This window comes from Geotrypetes seraphini, chromosome 12 (assembly GCF_902459505.1).
Source record: "Geotrypetes seraphini chromosome 12, aGeoSer1.1, whole genome shotgun sequence".
Classification (NCBI taxonomy): Eukaryota; Metazoa; Chordata; class Amphibia; order Gymnophiona; family Dermophiidae; genus Geotrypetes; species Geotrypetes seraphini.
The window spans coordinates 82268593-82293249 of NC_047095.1; the positions used below are offsets into that span (position 1 = coordinate 82268593).

Here is a 24657-nt window from a genome sequence, read left to right on the forward strand (position 1 = left end):
ATGGGAGCAGACTGCTGGGCACAATGGACCACTGGTCTGACCCAGCAGCGGCAATTCTTATGTAAGTATTTTTTTGAAAATATTTACGAACAAGTCAATTTGTTTTAGGAAAATTATGAACTCTAAAATTTCTAACCCTTGCCCAAGTTTTCGTAGTCTCCAACTTAAAGATGGAGACTAAAATTATCTTTAATTGCTGAGGCACTCGCTAATTGCAATTATCGATTCTAAAGCCTTCATTTGTGCTGTAGTTAATAATAAGGTTCCTTCATCATGTTCTTTTATTTTATTTCATTTTTTTCAGTCGTCCTCTGCTGTTCCTGATGTTCATAGGATGGACCCTACTTATTTTGGTAAACTTGGTGTTTTTCTTCTTGCAGGATCAAACTTCTGATGCCTCATTATGTAGCAGCTTATATCACTAGTCTGCGTGCAGCAATGGAAGCTTTAGTAGTTGAAGTTACTAAAGAACCTGAAATTCTCAGTCAGTTGGATTCTGTGAATGAACAAATGCTGAACATGATCCGTCAGATCTCCAAGGCTTCAACAGCTGGTATAAATCTCATGGCTGGTAATACTAGGTGAGTTTTGATCCATCTCCTACTACTGAATTGAATTAGCTAGTAGCAAATCCCCAGTGAAAGTCTGAATATAGTAGGGGGTTTTGTTAAAAAGGCTGGGAGAAATGTGCGCGCATGTGTACGTATTTCATTTCATCTATTGACACTTATATCCAACATTTTCCAATCGAGGTTTAGAGTAGCTTACAATCAATATCACATCAAATTACATCACACAAAATCAATTAAATTAACATTCATTAAGGAGAAATTTCTTAAATAGGAACATTTTCAGTATAGTATGAAAGCTTAAATAATTTATCTGAATAAAGGTGTTAAAAAACAAAATAGCAAAATATACCCTAAAGAAGCAGCCATAGCAGTTGTGGCAGTGCTTGACCTTAAGGCAGTAAACAGCATTTGGGGTGGGGGTGAGGACATTAGTGGAAGGTTTGATTTATTAGCCTGTGACATTGGCAAAGCTAGGTGCAGTGCTTGTAGGAGCTGGTTGCTCAGCATTGCTCCCGCTGTGATGAGGTAGCTGCAAATTATACTCCTGGTGGAATATTGTGCAGTGCAGAATTTTGCACAGAATTCCTCATCCGTGCACAAACTTTATGTTCTGCCTGAGTTCCTCCACCTCCTCTGCGTGGGTCTGACCTCTCCACCTCCGACTGGCCTCCGCGGCCCACGTTGTGAGATCCAATGTACCTGTGGGCCTTCCAAAAAAGCAGCAGTGGTGGTAGCTGATTGACAGAGGCGGCACTGTGAATAGGCAGCACATGACCTGCCCCACTGAGGCATTCCCTCTGTCATATCACTTCTGGTAGATGGATAATCCTGGTAAGGTTGTCCATGAGCAGTCTGTTCACATCGCTGTTTCTGCCTGCCAACTGCTACTGCTGCTCTGGGAGGCTCAGGTATGTCGGATCTCACAGAGTTGGGGAGGGTGTCAGAAAAGAGGCCAGACCCATCCAGGGGTGGGAGAAGGGACTTGAATGCTAGACCACAGTTTGGGTAGGGGAAGGAGCAAACATGAATGCTAGGCCCATGGGTGTGGGAAGGAAGAGGAGGGGGGACATGGATCCTGGACTGCATGTGAGGGGGATGGAGAGGAGAGGTCATAGATGATGGACCAGTAAGTAGAAGGGAAAGGGGATGAGAATGAAACCCAGGCCAGAAAGGGGGGGTGAGAATGAAGAGATGCGTGATGTAGGGAGAGAGAGATGCCAGACCATGGAGAGTGGGGGAAGGGATTCAGGGTGCAAGCGAGAGAGGTGGAGTGGGGCGAGGGGACATGGATGCTGGACGTGCAAAGGAGGTTTGGGGTTTGGTAGAGAGAGGAAGAGAGAGTGACCAAGACCAGAAACAGGTTGGGAAAGAAGGAAGAGATTCTTAGACAGTGGAGAGAGGGAGAAATGCCAGATTATGGGGGCCAAGGAGTGGATTCAAGGTGCAAGTGAGAGAGGGAACTGAGGAGGTTGGAACCTGAGAGAGGAAAAGGCAGCAAGGAATTTCAGGCCTCAGGATAGGAGAAATCTATGCAAAACACTACAAAAAAAACTTTGTAGAATTTTCAAAATATTTTGTGCAGAATTACACCAGGAATAAAATTAAGCCTTTTAATCACTGGATGAGTTCCTGGGTAGGGAGTGCAGTGATTCTGGCCACCCTCCCAGTGTGATGATGCTGGTCATAGTGAGAGGCTGAGGGGTCCCAAGCTATCTGGTTCAAGTGACAGCATCTGGAAGGGAGACTCTGACAAGAGTACAAGATCCAGAATGACTGTTAGCTCTTTCTGAGTGCATCAGGCAAGCTTTGGTAGAGGAGCACCTCCCCTGGGAGTACAGACCCCAATCACATACATCAGGTGACATGTGATGATTTACTCTTTTGTGGGGTAGGTCTCTGTCAAGGGATAGAAACCAGTACTAACTTGCTAAGCAGGTGCCTCAGAAAGGTGCCCTTTTGAGGGGCAAAAGAAATGAGCGTATCAGGATCCTGGTCCTGCCCTGCAGCAGTCAAGGATCCCCAGTGAGGATATGCTGGGCTCATCGAAGTTGCAGATAGGTGATTTGATTTGCCTGTTTCACCTTGAGTAAGCCTTTATCACATCTTACCAGTGGGTTGGAGAGATGGTGTGTCAGGGATACACTCTGAAGTTTGCTCAACTTATTTCCATTGCCATTATGGCATCTCCTTACAACTCCTCCATTGAGAGGTGATGGTGGTTACTTTAGCTGGAGCCCAGGGATGCTATTCAGTCTATTTCATAGTTTCCAAAAAGGGCAGCTTTTCCTCCCCAAAATTTGGATTTTTCTAAAAGGGGTCAAAACTTCCCTCCGTTTTAGTCCCTTTGGTCAGTGATAACCTCGATAAGGAGGACCCAAATTTCTTTTGGCTTGAACTGTTGGATACATATCTCTGTATTGCCATTTGGGAGTCATGCAAGCAATTCCTGCGCTTCTATGTCCTAAGAAGGCATTTTCAGTTCAAAGCTTTGCCATTTAGACTGGCTATGGCATACAGATATTTTTTTAAGGTAATGGTAGTGGTGGCTGTGCATCTCCACAAGCAGAGGATCTGGGTGCATGTTCTCTTATAACCTTAAGAAAGCCACAGCATGATGGCTGAACGTTGCTTCTTTCTACAAAGACGCGGTGAGACCTGGAAACTTGCTACAATCTGGATGCATCTTCAAGTTTCAAGTTTATTAAACATTTGATGGATCGCCTATTAAAATTGCTAGGCGATGTACATATTCCAGGTAAAAGAAACAAAGAAACTAACATATTAGCCATAAAATTACATAAAGTACATACTTGAGATGGGAGGAAAGGAATTAAAAAGTTACAATCTTGGGTTCGGTAAAAAAGGTAAAAACAAAAGGTAAGGGGTAAAATCCAAAGCACAATTTAAGAAGAGTCCCTAAAACAAATAAATTTCAAGTGTTAAAAGCGTCATTGAATAAATAGGTTTTTAAAAGTTTTTTAAATGTTACGATGTCGCGTTCGATTCTAATATACTGAGGAAGCGCGTTCCACCATTGTGGTCCCCTTACTGTGAACATGTCTGCTCTCCTAGTCCCTATAATTTTTAAGGAGGGTATGGAAAGTAGATTTTGATCGGATGATCGAAGTGAGCGTTGGGTTTTGTAAGGGATTAATGATCTAGAAATAAATTGTGGTTCATTAGTTGCTAAAGTTTTAAAAATGAGAAGCATTATTTTAAACGTTATCCTATGGCTGATTGGTAGCCAGTGAGCATCTTTTAGTAATGGGGAAACATGATTGTATTTTTTCGCATTATAAACTAATTTTATGGCCGTATTCTGTATTATCCCAGGACAAGCAGGCATGATATTCTCACATGTGGGTGACGTCATCTACGGAGCCCCGATGCGGAAGCATTTTCAAGCAAACTTGATTGAAGATTTAAGTTTGCTCTGCTGCTCCACGCATGCGTGCCTTCCTGCTCCACTAGGGGGCGCATCCCCTCGTGGTCTCCAGTTCAAAATTTTCCGTTGAGCCTAGAAGTCGTGTTTTTCAGGCTCTGCCCCAACTGCCTTCTAGCACCGCGATTTTTTCTTGTTTTTTCTTGATTAAGTCGCTGTGCGCGAATTTTTTACTTTTCAACTTGATTCCTGCTTCGTTTTTGACCGACCCGGAGGCTTCCGGGTCCCCGTGGCCGCGTGGCTACTCGAGCCACGGCCACTTTCGATTCTATGTCCCGGCCTTTGACCGGCTTTAAAAAGTGCACCCGGTGTGAGCGGTTTCTTTCCATCACAGACCTGCATCGCCGGTGCATCCTCTGCCTGGGGGCGGCTCATCCAACCGACTCCTGCCCCCAGTGCACTACTTTCCAGAACCGGGCCCTCCGTCGAAGAAAAGCCCGCATGGCGGATCTTTTCGCCCCGGACCAACCCTCTACCTCGGCCTCGAGGTCGGCCCCGGCCTTGACCTCGGCATCGCCCTGAGACCCGAATCCGAAGCCCTCGGGACCGCAGAAAGCCTCGGCTCCAGGTAAGTCCCCTCTTCCCTCTTCAGGTTCCATAACATCGAAGAAGCCAGCCTCGGGGACACCGTCGACGCATGGCGGAAGCCCCATGCTTACAGCCCCGTCTAAGCCCTCCAAGCCTTCGGGCCGTGCCTCCACCACACGGGAATACTCTGATACGAGGTCGCCCCCGATGGAGTCACCGAGGCAGTGGACATGCCTTCGATGCTGTCCGTGCCCGTCTTCCAGGACCTACTCCGAGCGATGATCTCGTCGGAGCTGTCCGCTGCAATGGCCCAGTTACAACCGGCCTCGACCTCGACCCCGCAGGTGCCAGACCAGCCTGAGCCTCGCGTCGAGCAACCTCGGGGAAAGTGCGCAAGCTTCGCTGCATCCCATCCTCCTCGGACTCCTCGCCGAGGCGCACGAGACGCTCTTCCTCCGCAGACCGCCGCGGAGCAAAACGTCGTGCTAAAACGACAGAAACCTCGAACCGCCGTACCTCCAAGAAGGCCCGAGGTTCACCAACTCTACGAGGCCGTTCGCCTACACCTCATACGGGACCACTGAGGGTGACAGAGCTATCACTCTCCAACCCACGCATCCTCCGAACTCCCCCTCGGATCCGAGGGTTCAGGCTTTCACCGAGGGAGTCCGGGTCGAGGTCACCGATTCGACATCGATCGGTACCCCGAACCCTGGCATCGTCTCCGAGGGGCTCCTCGAGACGCTGAAGATCGACGACCCCGGAACACTTTCACAGTGCTTCCCCGGCCTCGGAGCATGGATCGGAGCAGGAACCTCGATACTCGAGGGAAGCCTCCCCTTCCTTCTCCACCCGACGGAGGTCTCGTTCACCGACACCACACGGGGCCTCGGGAACATCCCGCCCATCTTTCTCTCGCTTTGTCCAGGACATGGGCCACGCGTTGAATTTAGACCTCCAATCCGACTCCAGATACTCTAAAAAGTACCTAGCGGAACTGGATATGCCATCACTGCCCAGAGAGTCCCTTCGCTTACCACCTAACCCGGTACTCCAACAGGCTCTCTTCAGGAACCTGGAGACCCCCTATATGGTCACAGCCGTGCCCTCCAAAATGGAGGCCAAGTACCGTACAGTACCCTTCCCGGGATTTGAACAACCACAGCTTTCCCACCAGTCGCTGTTGGTAGAATCCTCCTTAAAAAAGGCTCACCCCCCCGGGTCTCGGCGGCGGTCCCCCAAGGCCGAGAAGGCCGAACACTGGACAAGTTCGGCAGGAGACTATATCAAAATGCGATGATGGCCTCTAGGGTGCAAAGTTACACTTTCACCTTCACATCCTGCCTCAAACACCTCATTGGACTACTGAGAGCCTTTGAGACTGACCTACCGGCCCCCCGCCAAGGAGCGTTTAGTCTGCTTTTAGAGTCCCTCTCCACCCTATGCCTCCATCTATTCCACGCGGCCTACGATGGCTTCGAACTCTCCTCCAGAGAGGCAGCCTTTGCTATCGCCATGCACCGACTAGCTTGGCTGCGCCTGGTCGACATGGACCCCAACTTACAGGACCGGTTGGCTAACCTCCCCTGCGTGGGAAAAGAACAGTTCGATGATACTATCGAGGCTGCTACAAAACGCCTCTCCGAACACGAATGCTTGTTTGCCTCCCTCGTCCGGCAAAAGCCAAAACCACCCGCGTCCAGGCCGTTCAGGGCCCCTCCGCGCCGCTACCCACAAAAGTCCACTCCTGCCTTCTCGAGGCCTCCACCCAGGCGCCCGCAAGCCCACCATCGGGCTCTGCCCAAGTCCCAACCGCCTGCGACTAACAAACCATCCCCGTCCTTTTGACGGGATACGCGGAAGGGGGCGGGCCCCCTCCGCCATAGTCCCAGACCCCCTGCCCATCGGGGGTCGCCTCAAAGCGTTCTACCCGCGCTGGGAACAAGTCATGTCGGACGCATGGGTCCTTGGCGTGATCTCATCAGGATACTCTCTCAACTTTCGGGCCATCCCTCCAGACAACCCTCCAAGGAATTGCACTCCCAACCGGACGCAGCTACCCCTACTCCTCTCCGAGGCTCGAGACCTGCTTCGCCTGAGAGCAGTGGAGGAGGTTCCCCCCGACCAACGGGGGAAGGGCTTCTACTCCCGCTACTTTCTGATACCGAAAAAAACGGGAGACCTAAGCCCAATTCTATAGACTTGAGACACCTCAACAAATTCCTGGTACGGGAAAAATTTCGGATGCTTTCCCTACCGACCCTCTACCCCCTGATCGACGAGGGCGACTGGCTCTGCTCCCTCGATCTGAAGGAGGCGTACACACATATCCCAGTGCACCCCGCTCACCGCAAGTTCTTGTGTTTTCAGATAGGGGACTGGCACATACAATACCGTGTCCTCCCCTTCGGCCTAGCATCAGGCCTAGCATCATCACCTTGGGTCTTCACCAAGTGCCTCGTGGTGGTTTCAGCTACCTTACGCTCCCAGGGCCTTCAGGTATTCCCCTACCTGGACGACTGGCTGATCAAAGCCCCGTCCAGGGAAGGGGTTATCTCAGCGACCCAACAGACTATTATCTACCTACAGAGTCTGGGGTTCGAGATAAACTTCCCGAAATCCCAACTATGCTACCCGCAGTCCCTACAGTTCAACGGGGCCACGCTGGACACGGTTCGCCTCCGCTCCTTCCTCCACCCTCCACGCCTAGAGGCGTTAGTAAGTCTGATTCAAAGGATCTCCCTGCTGACCTCGGTATCAGCTCGACAGATGATGACTCTCCTGGGCCACATGGCCTCCACCGTCCATGTCACACCCTTCGCCCGCCTCCACCTGAGAATCCCTCAATGGACCCTGGCCTCTCAATTGCGTCAAGACCGGGACCCGATCGACCGTCCCGTGACAGTGACTCCTTCCTTGCAACGATCGCTCCGCTGGTGGGCCGACTCTTCAAATCTTTCCAAAGGTTTGCTCTTCCTCGCCCCACCTCACAGCAAGGTACTCACCACGGACTCGTCGGAGTACGCTTGGGGAGCCCATCTGGACGGCCTACGCACCCAAGGGATGTGGTCAGCAGAGGACCGTCGCTGCCACATCAACGTGCTAGAGCTTCGGGCCATCTATCTCGCAACTGTAGCGTTTCAACATCTGCTCCACGACCGGGTGGTTCTCATCCGAACCAACAACCAGGTAGCAATGTACTATGTAAACAAACAAGGAGGAACAGGGTCTTGGTCCCTTTGTCGGGAAGCCCTGCGCCTCTGGAAATGGGCAATCTCCAACAACACCTTCCTTCGAGCGGTGTACATACAAGGAGAACAAAACTGTCTGGCGGACAGACTCAGCCGCCTCCTCCAGCCACACGAGTGGTCACTGCACTCTCAGACCCTACGACAGGTGTTCAAAAAGTGGGGGACGCCTCAAATAGATCTGTTTGCATCCCCCCACAATCACAAGCTGCCTCTCCTGCTCCCGGATACACTCCCCGGACCGACTCGAGGCCGACGCCTTCCTCCTCGACTGGGAGGGAAGGTTTCTGTACGTGTTCCCGCCGTTTCCTCTGATCCTGCGGACGCTGGTCCACCTGAAAAAGGTGAAAGCCACCCTGATCCTGATTGCTCCTTGCTGGCCACGCCAGCCTTGGTTTTCCCTTCTACTTCAACTCAGTGTCAGAGATCCACTACCTCTGCCTCGGTTTCCCTCTCTACTATCACAGGGTCAGGGTTCGCTGTTACATCCCAATCTTCAATCTCTTCATCTGAATGCTTGGTTTCTTTCCCCCTGACTTCTCTCCCTGTGTCTCAATCAGTCAAGGAGATACTGGAGGCCTCTAGAAAGACCTCGACGAGAACCTGCTACTCCCAAAAGTGGACCAGATTTTCAGCCTGGTGCTCCTCTCACAGCCAGGACCCGGTGTCGATCCCCGTCCCTCTGGTCCTTGACTGTTTACTTCAATTATCTCACTCTGGCCTAAAGACCAACTCCATTCGAGTACACCTCAGTGCGATTGCGGCTTTCCATCAGCCCCTGGAAGGGAAAGCCCTCTCGCTCCATCCCTTAGTCTCTCGCTTCATGAAGGGTCTTCTGAATGTCCACCCTCCTCTCAAACCTCTTCCAGTGGTTTGGGACCTTAACGTGGTCCTGGCTCAACTAATGAAACCTCCATTTGAGCCCCTAGACAAATGCCATCCAAAATTCCTCACTTGGAAGGTGATTTTCCTGCTTGCGCTCACTTCCGCTCGGCGGGTTAGTGAGCTACAGGCTCTGGTAGCGGACCCACCCTTCACTGTATTCCACCATGACAAGGTGGTACTCCGCACTCATCCAAAGTTCTTGCCTAAAGTAGTGTCTGATTTTCATCTCAATCAGTCCATTGTCTTGCCTGTGTTTTTTCCCAAGCCCCACTCTCACCCCGGAGAAGTGGCGCTCCACACTCTTGACTGCAAGAGAGCGTTGGCCTTTTACCTCCAATGCACTCAGTCACACCGGAAAGTCCCACAACTGTTTTTGTCCTTCGACCCAAACCGGTTAGGTCACCCAGTTTCCAAACGCACCTTGTCCAACTGGTTGGCCGATTGCATCTCCTTTTGCTACGCTCAGGCTGGTCTCGCGCTGCATGGTCGAGTAACGGGACACAAGGTCCGAGCGATGGCAGCCTCCGTAGCATTCCTCAGGTCCACACCTATTGAGGAAATCTGCAAGGCTGCCACGTGGTCTTCGGTTCATACTTTCACCTCCCACTACTGTCTGGACTCACTGTCCAGGAGCGATGGCCGGTTCGGCCAATCGGTTTTGCAAAATCTATTTGCTTAAATTGCCAACTTCCCTCCATCCCTTTTCAATTAGCTTGGAGGTCACCCACATGTGAGAATATCATGCCTGCTTGTCCTGGGATAAAGCACAGTTACTTACCGTAACAGGTGTTATCCAGAGACAGCAGGCATATATTCTCACAACCCGCCCACCTCCCCGAGGTTGGCTTCTTTGCTAGTTAAGTGAACTGGAGACCACGAGGTGATGTGCCCCCTAGTGGAGCAGGAAGGCACGCATGCGTGGAGCAGCAGAGCAAACTTAAATCTTCAATCAAGTTTGCTTGAAAATGCTTCCGCATCGGGGCTCCGTAGATGACGTCACCCACATGTGAGAATATATGCCTGCTGTCCCTGGATAACACCTGTTACGGTAAGTAACTGTGCTTTAACTGCAGTCTTCTTTTTTCTTTCTGTGTGATATTAATAAGTAGAGCGTTGCAGTAGTCAATTTTTGATATTATTAAAGAGTGAATAAGTATTTTTATTGAAGTAGAACTAAGAAATTTGGCGATTGAGCGAATCTGACGTAATTTAAAGAAACAGTTTTTGACAATAAGTGAAATGTGTTCGTGGTAAATTAAGTTATCATCTAATATTATGCCTAGAATTTTGACCGAGGATACCAGATTAAGCGGGATGTTATTAAGGATGAACGGTTTTGAGAGTGTTATGTCTTTTTTCCAGTTGAATAGAATTGTTTTGGTCTTGTTGATATTTAGTGCCAACTTGTTTGAGTTAAGCCAATTTTGGATTTGTTCCAATTTAAGGTTGATAGATGTAATTTCAATGTTATTTTCTGGGTCAAGGGGGTGAATGAGTTGAATGTCGTCTGCGTATGAAAATGGAATGAAGCCTATGGACTGACAGATTCCTAATAGTGGTGAAAGAAAAATGTTAAATAGTAGAGGGGACAAAATGGATCCTTGAGGTATTCCAAATGATGTAGAATAAGAAGTAGATTCTTCATTATTGAATCTGACAAAAGAAGTACGGTTGTCCAGATAAGAAGTGAACCAGGCGAGAACTCTCTTGTTTATTCCTATTTCTTCAAGCCTTTTTAAGAGCAGATCATGATTGATGGTATCAAAGGCGGCAGAGATGTCTAAAGAGAACAGGATGACTGATTTGTGGTGGTCTAGGTAGTATTGAATGTTTGAGGTTAAACCTATTAAAGAGTATTCTGTATTATGAAATTTTCTAAATCCTGTTTGATTAGGATGTAGTACATTTGTATTTTCAATGAAATCAGAGAGTTGGTTAAAAATCAATTTTTCTGTCAGTTTCGCTATAAATGGTATGTTAGCAATTGGACGGTAATTAGAAAGTTCATTAATACTAGTTTTGTGATTTTTGAGAATAGGAGTAATTAGCGCAGTCTTCCATTGTGGTGGAACTGTAGATGTATGTAAACTCTTCTGTATAAGTGACAGTATGAATGGTCCAAAATGTGAAAAATGTTTTTTCAAATAAAAAGGTGGAATGATTTCAGTTCGGGAATTTTTTAGGTTTACTTGTTGAAGAAGAGATTCGATGTCTTTGAGTAAAGGAATTTTAAAATTAGAACATCTTGCTGTTGGCATGAGTTTTGTTTGATCCAGGTTAGTAGAATTGTTTATTGTATTTTGAAAAAATGAATTATGGATATTATTAATCTTTTGTATAAATGCATCGGCTAGTTCTTGAGTCACTTAGATGACTGACTGATATGCCAAGAATCATTCAGTACTTTCTCAGGATTTGGTATATTAGAATGCACTTCAGCACCAGGTGGGAAGGAGAAATTAGGTTCTTACCTGCTAATTTACTTTCTTTTAGCTTCTCCAGACCAGTAGAGGTTAACTTTACGAATGGGTATATATCTAATCATGACCAGCAGGTGGAGACTGAAAACAAAACTTTGGGACAGTATATACTATCCTCCCTTCTCTATTTCCCTCAGTCTGCCGAATAGCCAAGCAGAACCAAGAACTGGAAAACAGGAAGAAAACAATACTCCGAACAGGAGTAACAAATAACATACCCAAATGCTGTTGGAAAATGCAGAGGAGAAATACCCGAAGGAAAATGTCCCCACAGCTCGCCAGCTAAGCCAGCCGAGCCACAGCCGCTGTTCTTTAATTCTCCCCGGCCCTAGAAAAATACTAGAACCCGCAGCAAAAAACAAAAACTGCCCGCGAAAACAGCCCCAACAACAACAACAACAACAGACAGGGTGGGGACCTCTACTGGTCTGGAGAAGCTAAAAGAAAGTAAATTAGCAGGTAAGAACCTAATTTCTCCTTCTTTAGCACTCTCCAGACCAGTAGAGGTTAACTTTACGAATGGGACGTACCAAAGCAGTCCCTCTCACGGGCGGGACCCCCGAAGGGCCGATACCAGAACACGCTCACCGAACACCGCGTCCCGACGCGCCTGAACATCTACCCGATAATGTCTAACAAAAGAATACAAGGAGGACCAAACCGCAGCCTTACAAATATCCACCGGAGGCACGAGCGACGACTCAGCCCAAGAAGCCGCCTGACCCCGAGTGGAATGAGCCTTGAGAAACTCCGGAACAGGCTGCTGTTTCAGAAGATAAGCGGAAGCAATCGTCTCCTTGATCCAGCGCGCAATAGTAGCCTTAGAAGCGCCAGCTCCGCGACGAGGACCAGCCAGGAGGACAAAGAGATGATCGGACTTCCGGAATTCCTGGGTCCGCTGCACATCAGAGCGAAGGACCCGACCGACATCCAACTTGCGCAGCTGCCGTTGCTCAGAAGAGCCCTCCCGACCACCCAAGACCGGGAGAACCACCGATTGATTGACATGAAAAGGAGAAACAACCTTCGGCAGAAAGGAAGGAACAGGCCGCAAGACGACCCGCTCCCTAGACAACTCCAAGAAGGGAGCCCTACAAGAGAAAGCCTGCAGCTCAGAAATACTCCTAGCAGAAGTAATGGCCACCAAAAAGACCGCCTTCAAAGTAAGGTCCTTCAAAGAACAGTCGTCCAAGGGCTCGAAAGGCGGGCGCACCAAAACAGAGAGAACCAGATTAAGATCCCAAGAGGGAACCGAGGGCCGTAGGGGAGGCCTAAGCAACTTGGCCGCCCGCAGAAACCGAATCACATCAGGAAGAGCCGATAAACGCTGACCTGACACCAACCCTCGAAAGGTCGACAGGGCCGCAAGATGAACCCGGAGAGAAGACCAAGCCAGGCCTCTATCCAGGCCATCCTGCAAGAACTCTAGAATGTTAGGCAGAGAAGCGCGAAAAGAGGTCACTCCCCGCGCCCGACACCATTCCTCAAAGAGACGCCAAACCCGCACATAAGCCCGAGAGGTAGAAAGCCTCCGGGACCCCAACAGTGTAGCGATCACCTTGTCTGAATATCCCTTCTTGCTAAGGCGACCCCTTTCAAGAGCCACGCCGTAAGACAGAAGAGAGACGGGTCGAACAAGGGAATGGGACCCTGCATCAGAAGGTCGTCCGAGAGAGGCAGAGGAAGAGGAACCGCCACCAGGTGTCTCACCAGATCCGCATACCACGGACGTCGAGGCCAATCCGGAGCCACCAGCACCACCAAACCCGGATGGTGAACAATGCGAAGAAGCACTCTGCCCACCAGCGGCTAAGGAGGGAACACATACAACAGCCCCTCCGTTGGCCACGGCTGGACCAGAGCATCCAGACCCTCGGCCAGCCCTTCCCTGCGACGACTGAAGAAGCGGGGCACTTTGGCGTTGCCACTCGTGGCCATCAGGTCCATCAGGGGCTGCCCCCAATCTTGCACTATCAACCGAAACGCTCCGGCGCCGAGAAACCACTCTCCTGGATCCAGGAAGTGACGACTGAGGAAGTCTGCCTGAACATTTTCTACCCCGGCTATATGAGAAGCCGAGAGGTCCAGAAGATGGGACTCCGCCCAAACCATGAGCCGAGCCGCCTCCTGCGCCACAGGAGTGCTCTTGGTGCCCCCCTGACGATTGACATAAGCCACCGCCGTGGCATTGTCCGACAGGACTCTGACCGACTTGCCCAGCAAAAGGGAGTGGAAAGCTAACAGCGCCAGCCTGACCGCTCTGGTCTCCAACTCGTTGATCGACCAGGAGGCCTCCTCCGCGGACCAGGTGCCCCGAGCTGAGTGGCCCATAAACTGAGCCCCCCAACCGAGGAGACTCGCATCCGTAAGGAGCACCGTCCACTGCGGGAGATCCAGACCCACCCCCTGAACCAGGTGAGGGGTCCGGAGCCACCAGCGCAGACTGCAGCGCGCCAAGCCTCGCAGGGGAACCGGAACATCCAAATCTTGCCTCCGGGGAGACCACCTCCGGAGCAGAGCATACTGAAGAGGACGCATGTGGGCCCGCGCCCACCTCACCACGTCCAGGGACGCCGCCATTGACCCCAGGACTTGGAGGAAATCTCGCGCCCGAGGACCCCGGGACGCCAAAAGCAGGCGAATCTGAGATTGCAATTTGCTCACCCGGGCCACTGGAAGGAAGACCTTCCCCAAGGAGATGTCGAACATAACCCCAAGGCACTCCAGACGCTGAGCCGGGACCAACCGACTCTTGGAAAGGTTGACCACCCAGCCCAGCGACCGGAGAAACTCCACCACCCGAGCCGTAACCCGGGAGCTCTCCTGCAACGACTTTGCCCGAATCAACCAGTCGTCCAGGTAGGGGAGAACCAGGATGCCCACCGACCGCAAGGCTGCCGCGACGACCACCATTACCGTGGTGAACGTCCGAGGAGCCGTGGCCAGACCAAAGGGAAGCGCACAGAACTGAAAGTGCCGCCCCAAGATCGCAAAGCGAAGGAAGTGCTGATGAGAGGCCCGAATTGGAACCTGCAAGTAGGCCTCCGTCAGATCGAGAGACGTAAGAAACTCCCCCGGCTGAACCGCCAGAATGACCGACCGCAGCGTTTCCATGCGGAAAGACGGAATCTTGAGAGCTCTGTTGACCCCTTTCAAATCCAGGATGGGCCGAAAGGTCCCCTCCTTTATGGCCACCACAAAGTAAATGGAGTACCTGCCGGTGCCCCACTCCGTAGGGGACACCGGCACCACTGCCTCGAGATCTAGCAAACGCTGAAGGGTCTGACGAAAAGCCTGCGTCTTCCATGGAGTCTGACATGGAGAAGCGAGGAAAAGGTCCGGCAGAGAGCGGGTAAACTCCAGAGCGTAACCGTCCCGCACCACCTCAAGGACCCACTGATCGGACGCGATCTCGGCCCATTTGGGGAAAAATTTGCGCAGCCGGGCCCCCACCGGAACCAAAGGGGGCGCCGGCAAGGAGTCATTGCGCAGGACGGGAAGCGGGGGAACCGGCGGAGGGATTCCCTGCCCCCCGACGGGCCCCCCGAAAGGGCTGCATGCGCTGGAAGAACCGACCCCGGGAAAAACCCTGAGCCGGGAAAGAAGCAGCCCCACGCCCCGGGCGATACTTGCGAAATTCCCGCAAACGCCCCCGGGCAGCCCCACACCTAGACGCAGGGCGGGCACGGTCCTCAGGCAGACGGGGCACCTTCGAGTCCGTCAGAGTCTGAATCAACTCATCTAATTCCTCTCCAAACAAAAAGACCCCCTAAAGGGAACTTTAGTAAACTTAGCTTTGGACGCAGAATCCGCCGCCCAAGCGCGCAGCCACAAAATACGCCGCGCGGCCATGCCATAGACTTAGCCGAAATCCGCACCAAGTCATAAAGAGCATCTGAGAGGAACGAGGCAGCCATCGCAATCTTCGCTACCTCCTGATCCACTAGAGACCAGTCATCAGACTCCCGATCCAGGACACGCTCAGCCCACCGAAACACGGCGCGAGCGACTAGCTCCCCACAAACAGCCGCCTGGACCCCAAAGGCAGAGACATCAAAATCATACTTAAGAAGAGTCTCTAACGCACGCGCCTCCGAGACCCTAAGAGCAGAACCGTCCATAACAGGCACGGTATGCCGCTTAGGAAGTGCCGAGACCACCGCGTTCCCCATTGGCGAAATTAAGGTAGCCCTACCTCCCTCCGGGACGGGATACCCAAGAGCCAAGGCGCACACCAAACGAAACTGCGCCCATAGGCCACTGCGCCAACACAAAATCCCGCAAATCCTGACGCACAGGAAAAGAGCGGGAACCAGGACAGACCCCCTGAAGCAGAGGGGCCCCCATACGCGGGGTCTCCGGCGGCGCCACTGCAAAAATGCAGCACCAAGGAGACCTGCTACACAGGTCTAAAAGCTCATCCCTCTGAATAAAAAAGCGCACCACGGACGCATCTGCTCTGGAAGACGGGAAACCCGCCGCCCCGCTGCCAACAGGCGTCCCCTCTAGAGGATCCTGGAAGCCCGCCAAAGCAGCCAGGTCCTCAACCAGGCCAACACGCTCCTCCGCCCACCAATTTGCAATCCAAGCCCCCCCGCGGGCGCTTGGATGAGGAAGGAGGAAGAGGGGACGCCAAACGAAAAGAGGGAGGCAAAGCCATAGGGGGCGCGGAGGGAAACCCCCCTCCCGAAACCCCCCAGGCGCACGTGGGACCCCCAAAAGTCCGCACAAAGAAAGAAAATAAATTGGGGGCAAAAAACCCCTGGGGGTCCCCAGGGACTCCCTGCCCCAGCAGGGGTCCATGCTGAAACCTGCCCCTGTGTTCGCCATACAGGGGGAAGGTCACCTGAGGTTGCAGACAAAATGGAGGGGCCAGACAAAGAAAATGGCGAAGTTCCCGCCAAAAATGCTCCCTCCATGGCCTGTAGCGGCTGAGAAGACTGAACAGTCCCAGCCGCTAAGACAGGCAAGTCGGCATCAGCTGTCAAAAAATCAGCTGAGAGGGAATCCTTCGGGGAATCCCTCCGTGGGCGGTTGTGGAAGACCGGGCTTCCCCACTGCTCCAAGCCGACTCGCGAGGCACCATCGGCGGGGAGCTCTGGGCGCCTGCAGCCGCTGCCGACGGAGCTCCACCACCTCACCGACCCAAACCGCCGAGTTCAGGCCGGCCGCGAGTGCCTCGCGGCTGGACTAAAATTGTGGCCTACTCCCCCGGAGAAGGGCACAATTGCTCCAGACGCGACCTAGCTATAAAAAAGTGCTGGTTACATGAAAAAATACAGTAAAATACAGTTTTCTTAAAGGGAAACAACCCTTCAGACCAGCACTACCTCAGGATTTTTTTTTTTTTTTTTTTTTTTTTACAGAACAGACTCCACAGGCTCTCGAAGCAATATGCCTTGCTTGACTTAGGGGGCAAGGCTTACTGCTGAGGCTCCTCTAAAAAAATGTGGGGAGGTGGAGGAAGTGGGGGGAGGGACCCCGCTCGTGACCCGCCGGGTTTGACACCCCCGAGGTCGGACGGACCCCCAAACAGGGCCCGACCAAGCTCCGTCCGGCCAAAAACAGGGACAATAAACCCCTAAACAAATTCCAACAGCCCTACCAAGAGAGATGGGTACAGATCACTCAACACCTGCTGGAGACTGAAAGAAGACTGAGGGAAATAGAGAAGGGAGGATAGTATATACTGTCCCAAAGTTTTGTTTTCAGTCTCCACCTGCTGGTCATGATTAGATATATACCCATTCGTAAAGTTAACCTCTACTGGTCTGGAGAGTGCTAAAGAAGCTATGTTTTTCCCCAAAGACCATATGGTAAAGTTGCAGGCTCAGAAAAGAGCTTTGCACATAGGAGCCCTCTTCAGGTCTGGGACTACCGGCAACTCCTAGAGTCCATGATGGCTATTCAGGAGGTAATGCCTTCCTTTGGCTCGGGCCCAAGCACATCCTTTGCATAGGGTGCTGCTGTCTTTCTGGCTCCAATGGTCCCAGGAGGTTGGCACTCATCTTCCACTTTCCAGGCCTCATTGCTGGAATTTAACTTGGTGCGACTGTCTGTCACCTGTTCAAGAGGGGAAAGGGATAGGGACTTGTATACTGCCTTTTTATAGTTTTACATCCACAATCAAAGCGGTTTATATATAGGTACTTCAAACATTTTTCCCAGTAGGTGATTGTGACAACTGATGTTAGCCTTTAGGACTATGGAGTGAAGCATCTTGATTCATCAATTGCTTAAAAACAATAGTCATTCACTTAGCATTTCTCTAGCTCCTTTCCATGTTAAAGGGGAAGGTGGACTGAGTAATCCCCAACAAATCAAGAAGCAAGGGGAGACTGGAAACTGTCTGGCTTTGCTAATGGATAGAAAGCCACCTACCAGCCATTTTGGCATTGCATATTACAGGCTGTGAAAATTTTTCAGGTAGATTTTCTCAGACAGAATATCTTAACTTGGGAGAATAGATGCTGAGCTCCTCTATCTTTTAGCTTATGGTGGATTGCTGGGCCCTCTATGCTCTATAGCAGTATTCTTCAACCTTTTAATACCTATGGACTGACGGAAATAAAATAATTATTTTGTGGACTGGCAAACTACTAAGACTGAAATAACCCCCCCCCCCATCTCCGCCCCGTCCCCCAAGCTCAGTCCCGCAAACCATCTGATTCCATCCGCACAAGCCTCAAATAGTTATGATTTTATATTGAATGTATTTTATTAAAGTATAAAAAGAAACAATATTCTGTACAATTGTCATTTTATAAATGCAAATAATACAGGGCAAGGATGAACAAAACCCCTGTCTCCCCTCCCCTTCACATATATCCCTGCTACTATCAAGAAAACTGAATAAGCCAAATTATTAAGAATGGTACACAGAAATATCATGCTAATGAGTACCGCAGACACACATGACAGGGCATACATGAATAGTGTAAGGGGAGTGCAACTAGGGCAACTGCCCCTTGGTCAGAGAGAGCCCTAAGCCAGCTGGAAGCTAAAGAAGCACTGCCTGGGCTTTTCTGTCCCCAGTTATGTCAAACACCAGCACTAGCAGAATACATATTTCAAATCTGATATATTTTAATCACAAGATAGAAATAAAATTATTTTTTCTACCTTTTGTCGTCTCTGGTTTCTGCTTTCATTGTCTTTTCACTGTGCCAGAGAGAGCGGGGCAGCCAGTAGCAAGTCGGGAAGGAGAGAAATAGCTGAGAAGGAGGAGGCAGAAGGGAGAAAATCAGCTGGGAAGGAGCAGAGGAAGAAGGGACAGAGCAGGCAAGAGTGAGGAGCAGCGGCGAGAGGTAGCTCCGCCAAACCCTCTGACATCAGCCAAGCAGCACCGATCCAGAGCTCCCCCTTAAAAAGGGAAGGGGCCAACGGCGCTCAGCCATTTAGCGCGCGTCGAAGACGCTCGCTTTAGCGAGAGCACCTTTGCAAAGGGTCTTAAGGAGGAACGAGTCACTGCAAAGAAGAGCAAAGGACAACCACAGCAGAAACAGAGGACACACAAGCAACCACAGCAGAAACAAAGGACACAAAAGCAACAGGTAAGCAAGAAGAACAGGCTTAAAATCATGCGAGGGACCTCACAGTAACACCAAGGGCGATACATAAGGAATCAGGTGGAAGACACTTCAGACAGCAAGCGGATGGCACTTCAGACCAGCAAGCGGATGGTGATGGAAGCAGCAGACAGAAGCAGGATGTTAAGCTACCCAGTTTTCTGCACTGTTTGCCATATGTATGACTCTGGGAGGCGGTCTTATGTATGCACTCGATACAGGGAACTGGAGAGCCTGAAGAAACAAGTTAGACTCCTGGAATGCAGAATACAGGAACTAGAAGCACTTCGAGCAGTGGAGGAGGAGGACAGAGAGACAGAAAATTCCAAGACAGAGGAAACCATTGAGGAAGTCTGGGAGTTAGAGAAGCTCATTGAAGAGGCATACAGGGAGGCTGTAGAAAATCACCAGCAACAGTGGAACTGCTGAGATACACCCACAGAGAGGAAAGACCACCTGGAGGACTAGCACAAGGAAGAAATGGGTGGCACAGCAGCGACACCTAGAAACAGCGGAGGAAACCCACAGAAAGATGAGTCCAGCGGTGGGAACCCACAGGAAGATGAGTCCAGTGCAAGCCAGCACCAGGTTGAGGGAAGATGGAAGTATACAGAGAATACGGACCTACGACTGGAGAGATGGACATACACCGGGGACACGTATCTGTGGCTGGAGAGACAAGAGAAGACAGAGAGGACAGCAATCGTTGTGGGGGGATTCCATCATCAGACAAGTCGACAGCCACATAGTGGGAAGAAGACAGGATTGGCTGGTGACCTGCCTACCCAGAGCCAAGATAGAAGATATAGTGAGCCGCATCGATAGGATCATCGACAGCGTGGAAGAGGAAGATACAGTGGTGGTGATCCACATGGGGACAAACAACGTAAGCAACAAGAACTACAGCAGAAAAGGATTGAAGGACCAGTTCCAGATGCTAGAAGTGAAGCTGAAGACTAGAACGCTGAGGGTAGCATTCTCAGAGATCCTGCCGGTACCCAGGGCCGACAAGAAGAGACAGACGGAGCTGCAAGCAGTCAATGCGTGGATGAGGCGCTGGTGTGAGGAAGAAGGATTCCACTTCGTGCACAACTGGACGAAGTTCTGGGGGAAGAGCAAGCTATACAAGAAGGATAGACTGCACCTCAGCGGAGACGGAGCAAGGCTGCTTGCAAGAAACATCAAGAGAGAAATTGAGAAGTTTTTAAACTAGGAAGATGGGGGAAAGTCGACAATGAGTCGATGGTTCGGGAACCGGTATACCCAGAGGATACCATGCAGAAAGATAGCGGGGAAGACTCACCAGGTCATAGGCAAGACAGAAATCCTGACAGATCAAAAGGGACACAAGAGGGAAAGAAATGCAAGAAAGTAACAGGCTGCAAACTCAAGTATATGAAAGCAAGGAGCCTACGGAATAAAATGGGGGAATTGGAAGCTATAGCACAAAAAAAAAATAACCTTGACATCATCGGCATCACGGAAACATGGTGGAACTAAGAAAATGTCTGGGAAACTGTGCTACCTGGACTCAAGCTGTATCGCAGAGACAGAGTGGGTCAGAAAGGTGGGGCAATTGCCCTATACGTCAAAGAGGGAATTGAGTCTACAGGAGAGTACACACTGGATACGAAAAATAAGTTAAGAGTCTCTGGGTCAAAATTCCGGGAACAAATGAAACAGAAACAAAGATTGGCATCTACTACCGACCCCCAGGGCAGTCTGAAGAAATTGATGGAGAAATGACGGACAAGATTAAACGCAACTGCAAGGGAGGCAACACAGTTATGGGTGACTTCAACTATCCGGGGATAGACTGTAACCTAGGCATTTCCGGCTGCGCTAGGGAAACCAAGATCCTGGATGCTGTAGGCAATTGCTTCCTGGAACAACTTGTCAAGGAAACTACAAGAGGAAATGCAATTCTGGACTTAATTCTAAATGGATTGCGAGGTCCGGCGCAAGGTGTAGAAGTAGAAGGGACGCTGGGAAACAGCGATTACAACATAATCCACTTCGACCTGGACGCAGGGGCGAAACATCGATGCAAAATGACGGCCACAGCACTGAACTTCCGAAAAGGGAATGAGACTCATGGTGGGGAAGAAGATTAAGAGGATAAACACTGTAAAAACACTAGAGCAAGTAAGGTCCCTCTTTAAGGACACGCTCACCGAGGCGCAAAATCTATATATACCGCGTATCAACAAGGGATCCAAGAGGAAAAAGAACAAAGAACCGGTGTGGCTCACTGTAGCGGTGAAGGAAGCGATAAGAAACAAGAAGACTTCGTTTAAAGCAGGGGTGTCCAAATTTTTGGCTTCGTTGGGCCGCATTAGCCAAAAAAAATGTTTCTGAGGCCACACAAACACGCAAATGCTGCAGCAAGACAGAGGAAGGAGCCGGCAAGACAATAAACACCCGGGGGCAGCAGAGGAAAACACTGCATCGCCCTCGACCGGGGCCACACAAAATACTTCACTGGGCCGCAGGATGGACATCCCTGGTTTAAATAATGGAAAAGGTCAAAAACGGACGAAAACTGGAAAAAGCACAAACAACATCAACGCAGGTGCCATAAGGCAGTAAAAGGGGCCAAAAGAGACTATGAGGAGAAAATAGCCAAGCCGTTCTTTCGATATATTAAGGGGAAACCACCTGCGAAGGAAGCGGTGGGACCGCTGGCTGACTAAGGAATAAAGGAAGCAAATCAATCGACAAATCAATCGACGACATACTTACCAAAGAGAATATACACAGCATACCAGAACCCATCAGACTATATGCTTGAAGCGAAGAAGGGAAACTGACAGGGTTAACGGTCAGTCTAGAAGAGGTATGCAGTATCCGTCCAAGGGTCATCAAGGATCTGAAAGGGTCTATAGCTGAACTGCTTCAGCTAATAGCAAATCTATTGATCAAATCGGGAAAGATTCCGGAGGACTGGAAGGTGGCGAATGTTATGCCAATCTTCAAAAAAGGTTCGAGGGGAGACCCGGGAAACTACATACCGGTGAGTCTGACCTTGGTACCGGTAAAGATGGTAGAGGCACTGATAAAAGACTGCATCATTGATCACCTTGACGGACACAGTCTGATGAGAACCAGCCAGCACGGTTTCAGCAAAGGCAGATCGTGTTTGACGAACTTACTGCACTTCTTCGAGGGAGTGAACAGGCAGATAGACAAGGGTGACTTGGTCGACATTGAATATCTGGATTTTCAGAAGGCGTTCAACAAGGTTCCGCATGAATGACTACTTCAGAAAACTGCGAACCATGGAATCGAGGGTGAAATACTTGCGTGGATTAAAAACTGGCTGGAGCATAGGAAACAGAGAGTGGGGGTATGGACAATACTCGGACTGGAAGAACGTTACTAGTGGGGTGCCGCAGGGCTCGGTGCTTGGACCTGTGCTCTTCAACATCTTTATAAACGATCTGGACATAGGTACAACGAGTGAGGTGATTAAATTTGTGGACGATACGCAGTTATTCAGAGTAGTGAAGACACAGGGAGATTGCGAAGATCTGCAACATGACATAATCAGGCTCGAAGAATGGGCATCGACATGGCAGATGAGGTTCAATGTGGATAACTGTAAAGTGATGCATCTCAGTAGCAAAAATCTCATGCGCAAATACAGGATGTCTGGGGCGGTAATTGGAGAGACCTCCCAAGAAAGAGACTTGGGACTTCTGATCGACAAGTCGATGAAGCCGTCCGCGCAATGTGGGGTGGCAGCAAAAAGGGCAAACAGAATGCTAGGAATGATAAAGAAGGGGATCACGAACAGGTCAGAGAGGGTTCTCATGCCACTGTACCGGGCAATGGTGCGCCCTCACCTGGAGTACTGCGTCCAGCACTGGTCGCCGTACATGAAGAAAGACACGGTACTACTCAAAAGGGTCCAGAGAAGAGCGACTAAAATGGTTAAGGGGATGGAGGAGTTGCCGTACAGCGAAAGATTAGAGAAACTCAAACTCTTCTCCCTCGAACAGAGGAGATTGAGAGGGGACATAATTGAAACATTCAAGGTACTGAAGGGAATAGACGTAGTAGATAAAGACAGGTTATTCACCCTCTCCAAGATAGGGAGAACGAAAGAGAACTCTCTAAAATTGAAAGGGGATAGATTCCATACGAACATAAGGAAGTAGTTCTTCACCCTGAGAGTGGTAGAAAACTGGAACACTCTTCCGGAGTCTATCATAGGAGAAAACACCCTCAAAGGATTCAAGACAAAGTTAGACAAGTTCCTGCTGAACCGGAAAGCACGCAGGTAGGGCTAGTCTCAGGGTGCTGGTCTTTGACTGGAGGGCCGCCGCGTGAGCGGACTGCTGGGCATGATGGACCACTGGTCTGACCCAGCAGCAGCAATTCTTATGTTCACTCTCTTATATCCAGCGTCTGCCCTCTGTCTCTTCAATCCAGCATCTGTCCCTTCCATCCACTGTCTGCCCTCTCCCCCTTCCATGTGGTATCTGCCTTCTTTCTATGTCCCTCTTCCCTTTCCCTCCAGCCTGTGCCTCCTTTTTACATGATTCATTCTGCTCTCTTCATTTTTCACTCTGCTACACCAGATCTAGTATCTTTGTTCCTTGCTCCTTATTTCTCACCTGACCCCCTTCCCAACATCAATCTTTCTCTCTACTTTCTCATTCCTCTGTCTCTCCCCTTTCCCTCATCTGATCTCTCCATTCCATTCTTACTCCTTCTCCTCTAATCTCCCTGCCAGATGTTTCCTTCCTCCCCTGTCCAGCAATACCCCTTCTCCCTTTCCTCCTCCCCTTATCCAACAGTAACTCTCTTCCTTTCCCTGTTCCCCTGTCCAGGAGTACCCGTTCTCCCTTCTCTCCCCTCCTTCCCTCTCCAGCAAATGTTTCCTCTCTTTAGCCTAGCGGCAGCTCTGTGTGCTTTTAACTTCGGCACACAGCTGCCCCTAAGCAGTAGTTTAGCCGCGGTTTCATGAGGCAGCCCTGGGGCCTTTGGTAGGCCGGCCCACGTTGCATCATCGAAGCGGGCCAGCCTAGCAAAGGCTCCGAGGCTGCCTCATGAAACCGTGGCTAAACTACTGCTTAGGGGTAGCTGTGTGCCGAAGTTAAAAGCACACAGAGCTGCCATTGCTGGTCTGGGGGTGTGGAGACATACGCAGCAAACGCAGGCAGGAGTCCCGGCATATGCAATGGCAAAAGGAAGTTGCAAGTCAGCTGAAGGCTGGCACCGCAACCTCTCTTCCTGCCTAGTGTACAGTTTGTGGAGAAGACCCAAATCCTTCACGGACCGACAAGAGCGGTTGAAGAACACTGCTCTATAGGGTCAAGTTAGAATACAAAGTGTTCCTGGTTCTTCAGTCACAGGACAGAGGCTTGCTTGGCAGGCATTAACATGGTGCAGCCTTGGCCTAAAGCCGAAGTTTTGTGTTTCTTCCCTGGTTATTGATTGGCAGGATCCTGTGAAAAGTGGTGAGGCATCCATTTCTCATGATCTGCTGACTTTGGACTGGTCTCATCAGCTGTGGTATGCAGATCTCATGCACTTCTTGGCTGGTAACTTTTCTGACATCTCCTGCTTAAAACCTAAAAGGTCAGAAGGATCATGAGGCTCTGATTTCATTGTCTATATTCATACTGAAAATCAAGATCAAGTGAGCTTTTACCCTTCTTCATGGGAGGTTTCTGTCCACCCTGAGCTCGCCTTAGAACCCCTGCATTATGGTTTGACTGGTGTACTGTCCTAGTCAAACTCCCTACCTGCTGCTGTTCCTGAAGCAGGTTCTGGCTGGCATGTGCCCAGGTGCTTGGAGCCAGAAGTGAGAACCATTTGGGGCTCCTTCCCTATCTGTCCTGGCAGACTCACAGTCTTCTTCAGGAGATAAACTACTTTTCCATCATCAAGATTCACATCTGTATTAGAAATGCTACTTAAGGATGA

The 24657-nt window shown here is 50.3% G+C and overlaps 1 protein-coding gene across 2 annotated transcripts in view; it reads left to right on the top strand.

The window, feature by feature from the left end:
• DHX9 (DExH-box helicase 9) overlaps window positions 1-24657 on the top strand; it is a 287744-nt gene that overhangs the window by 258139 nt on the left and 4948 nt on the right. For both annotated transcript variants that reach the window (XM_033916167.1, XM_033916168.1), the window contains one exon: window positions 381-581. In XM_033916167.1, the coding sequence (XP_033772058.1) occupies window positions 381-581 (201 nt within the window). The remainder of the gene's footprint in view (window positions 1-380; window positions 582-24657) is intronic.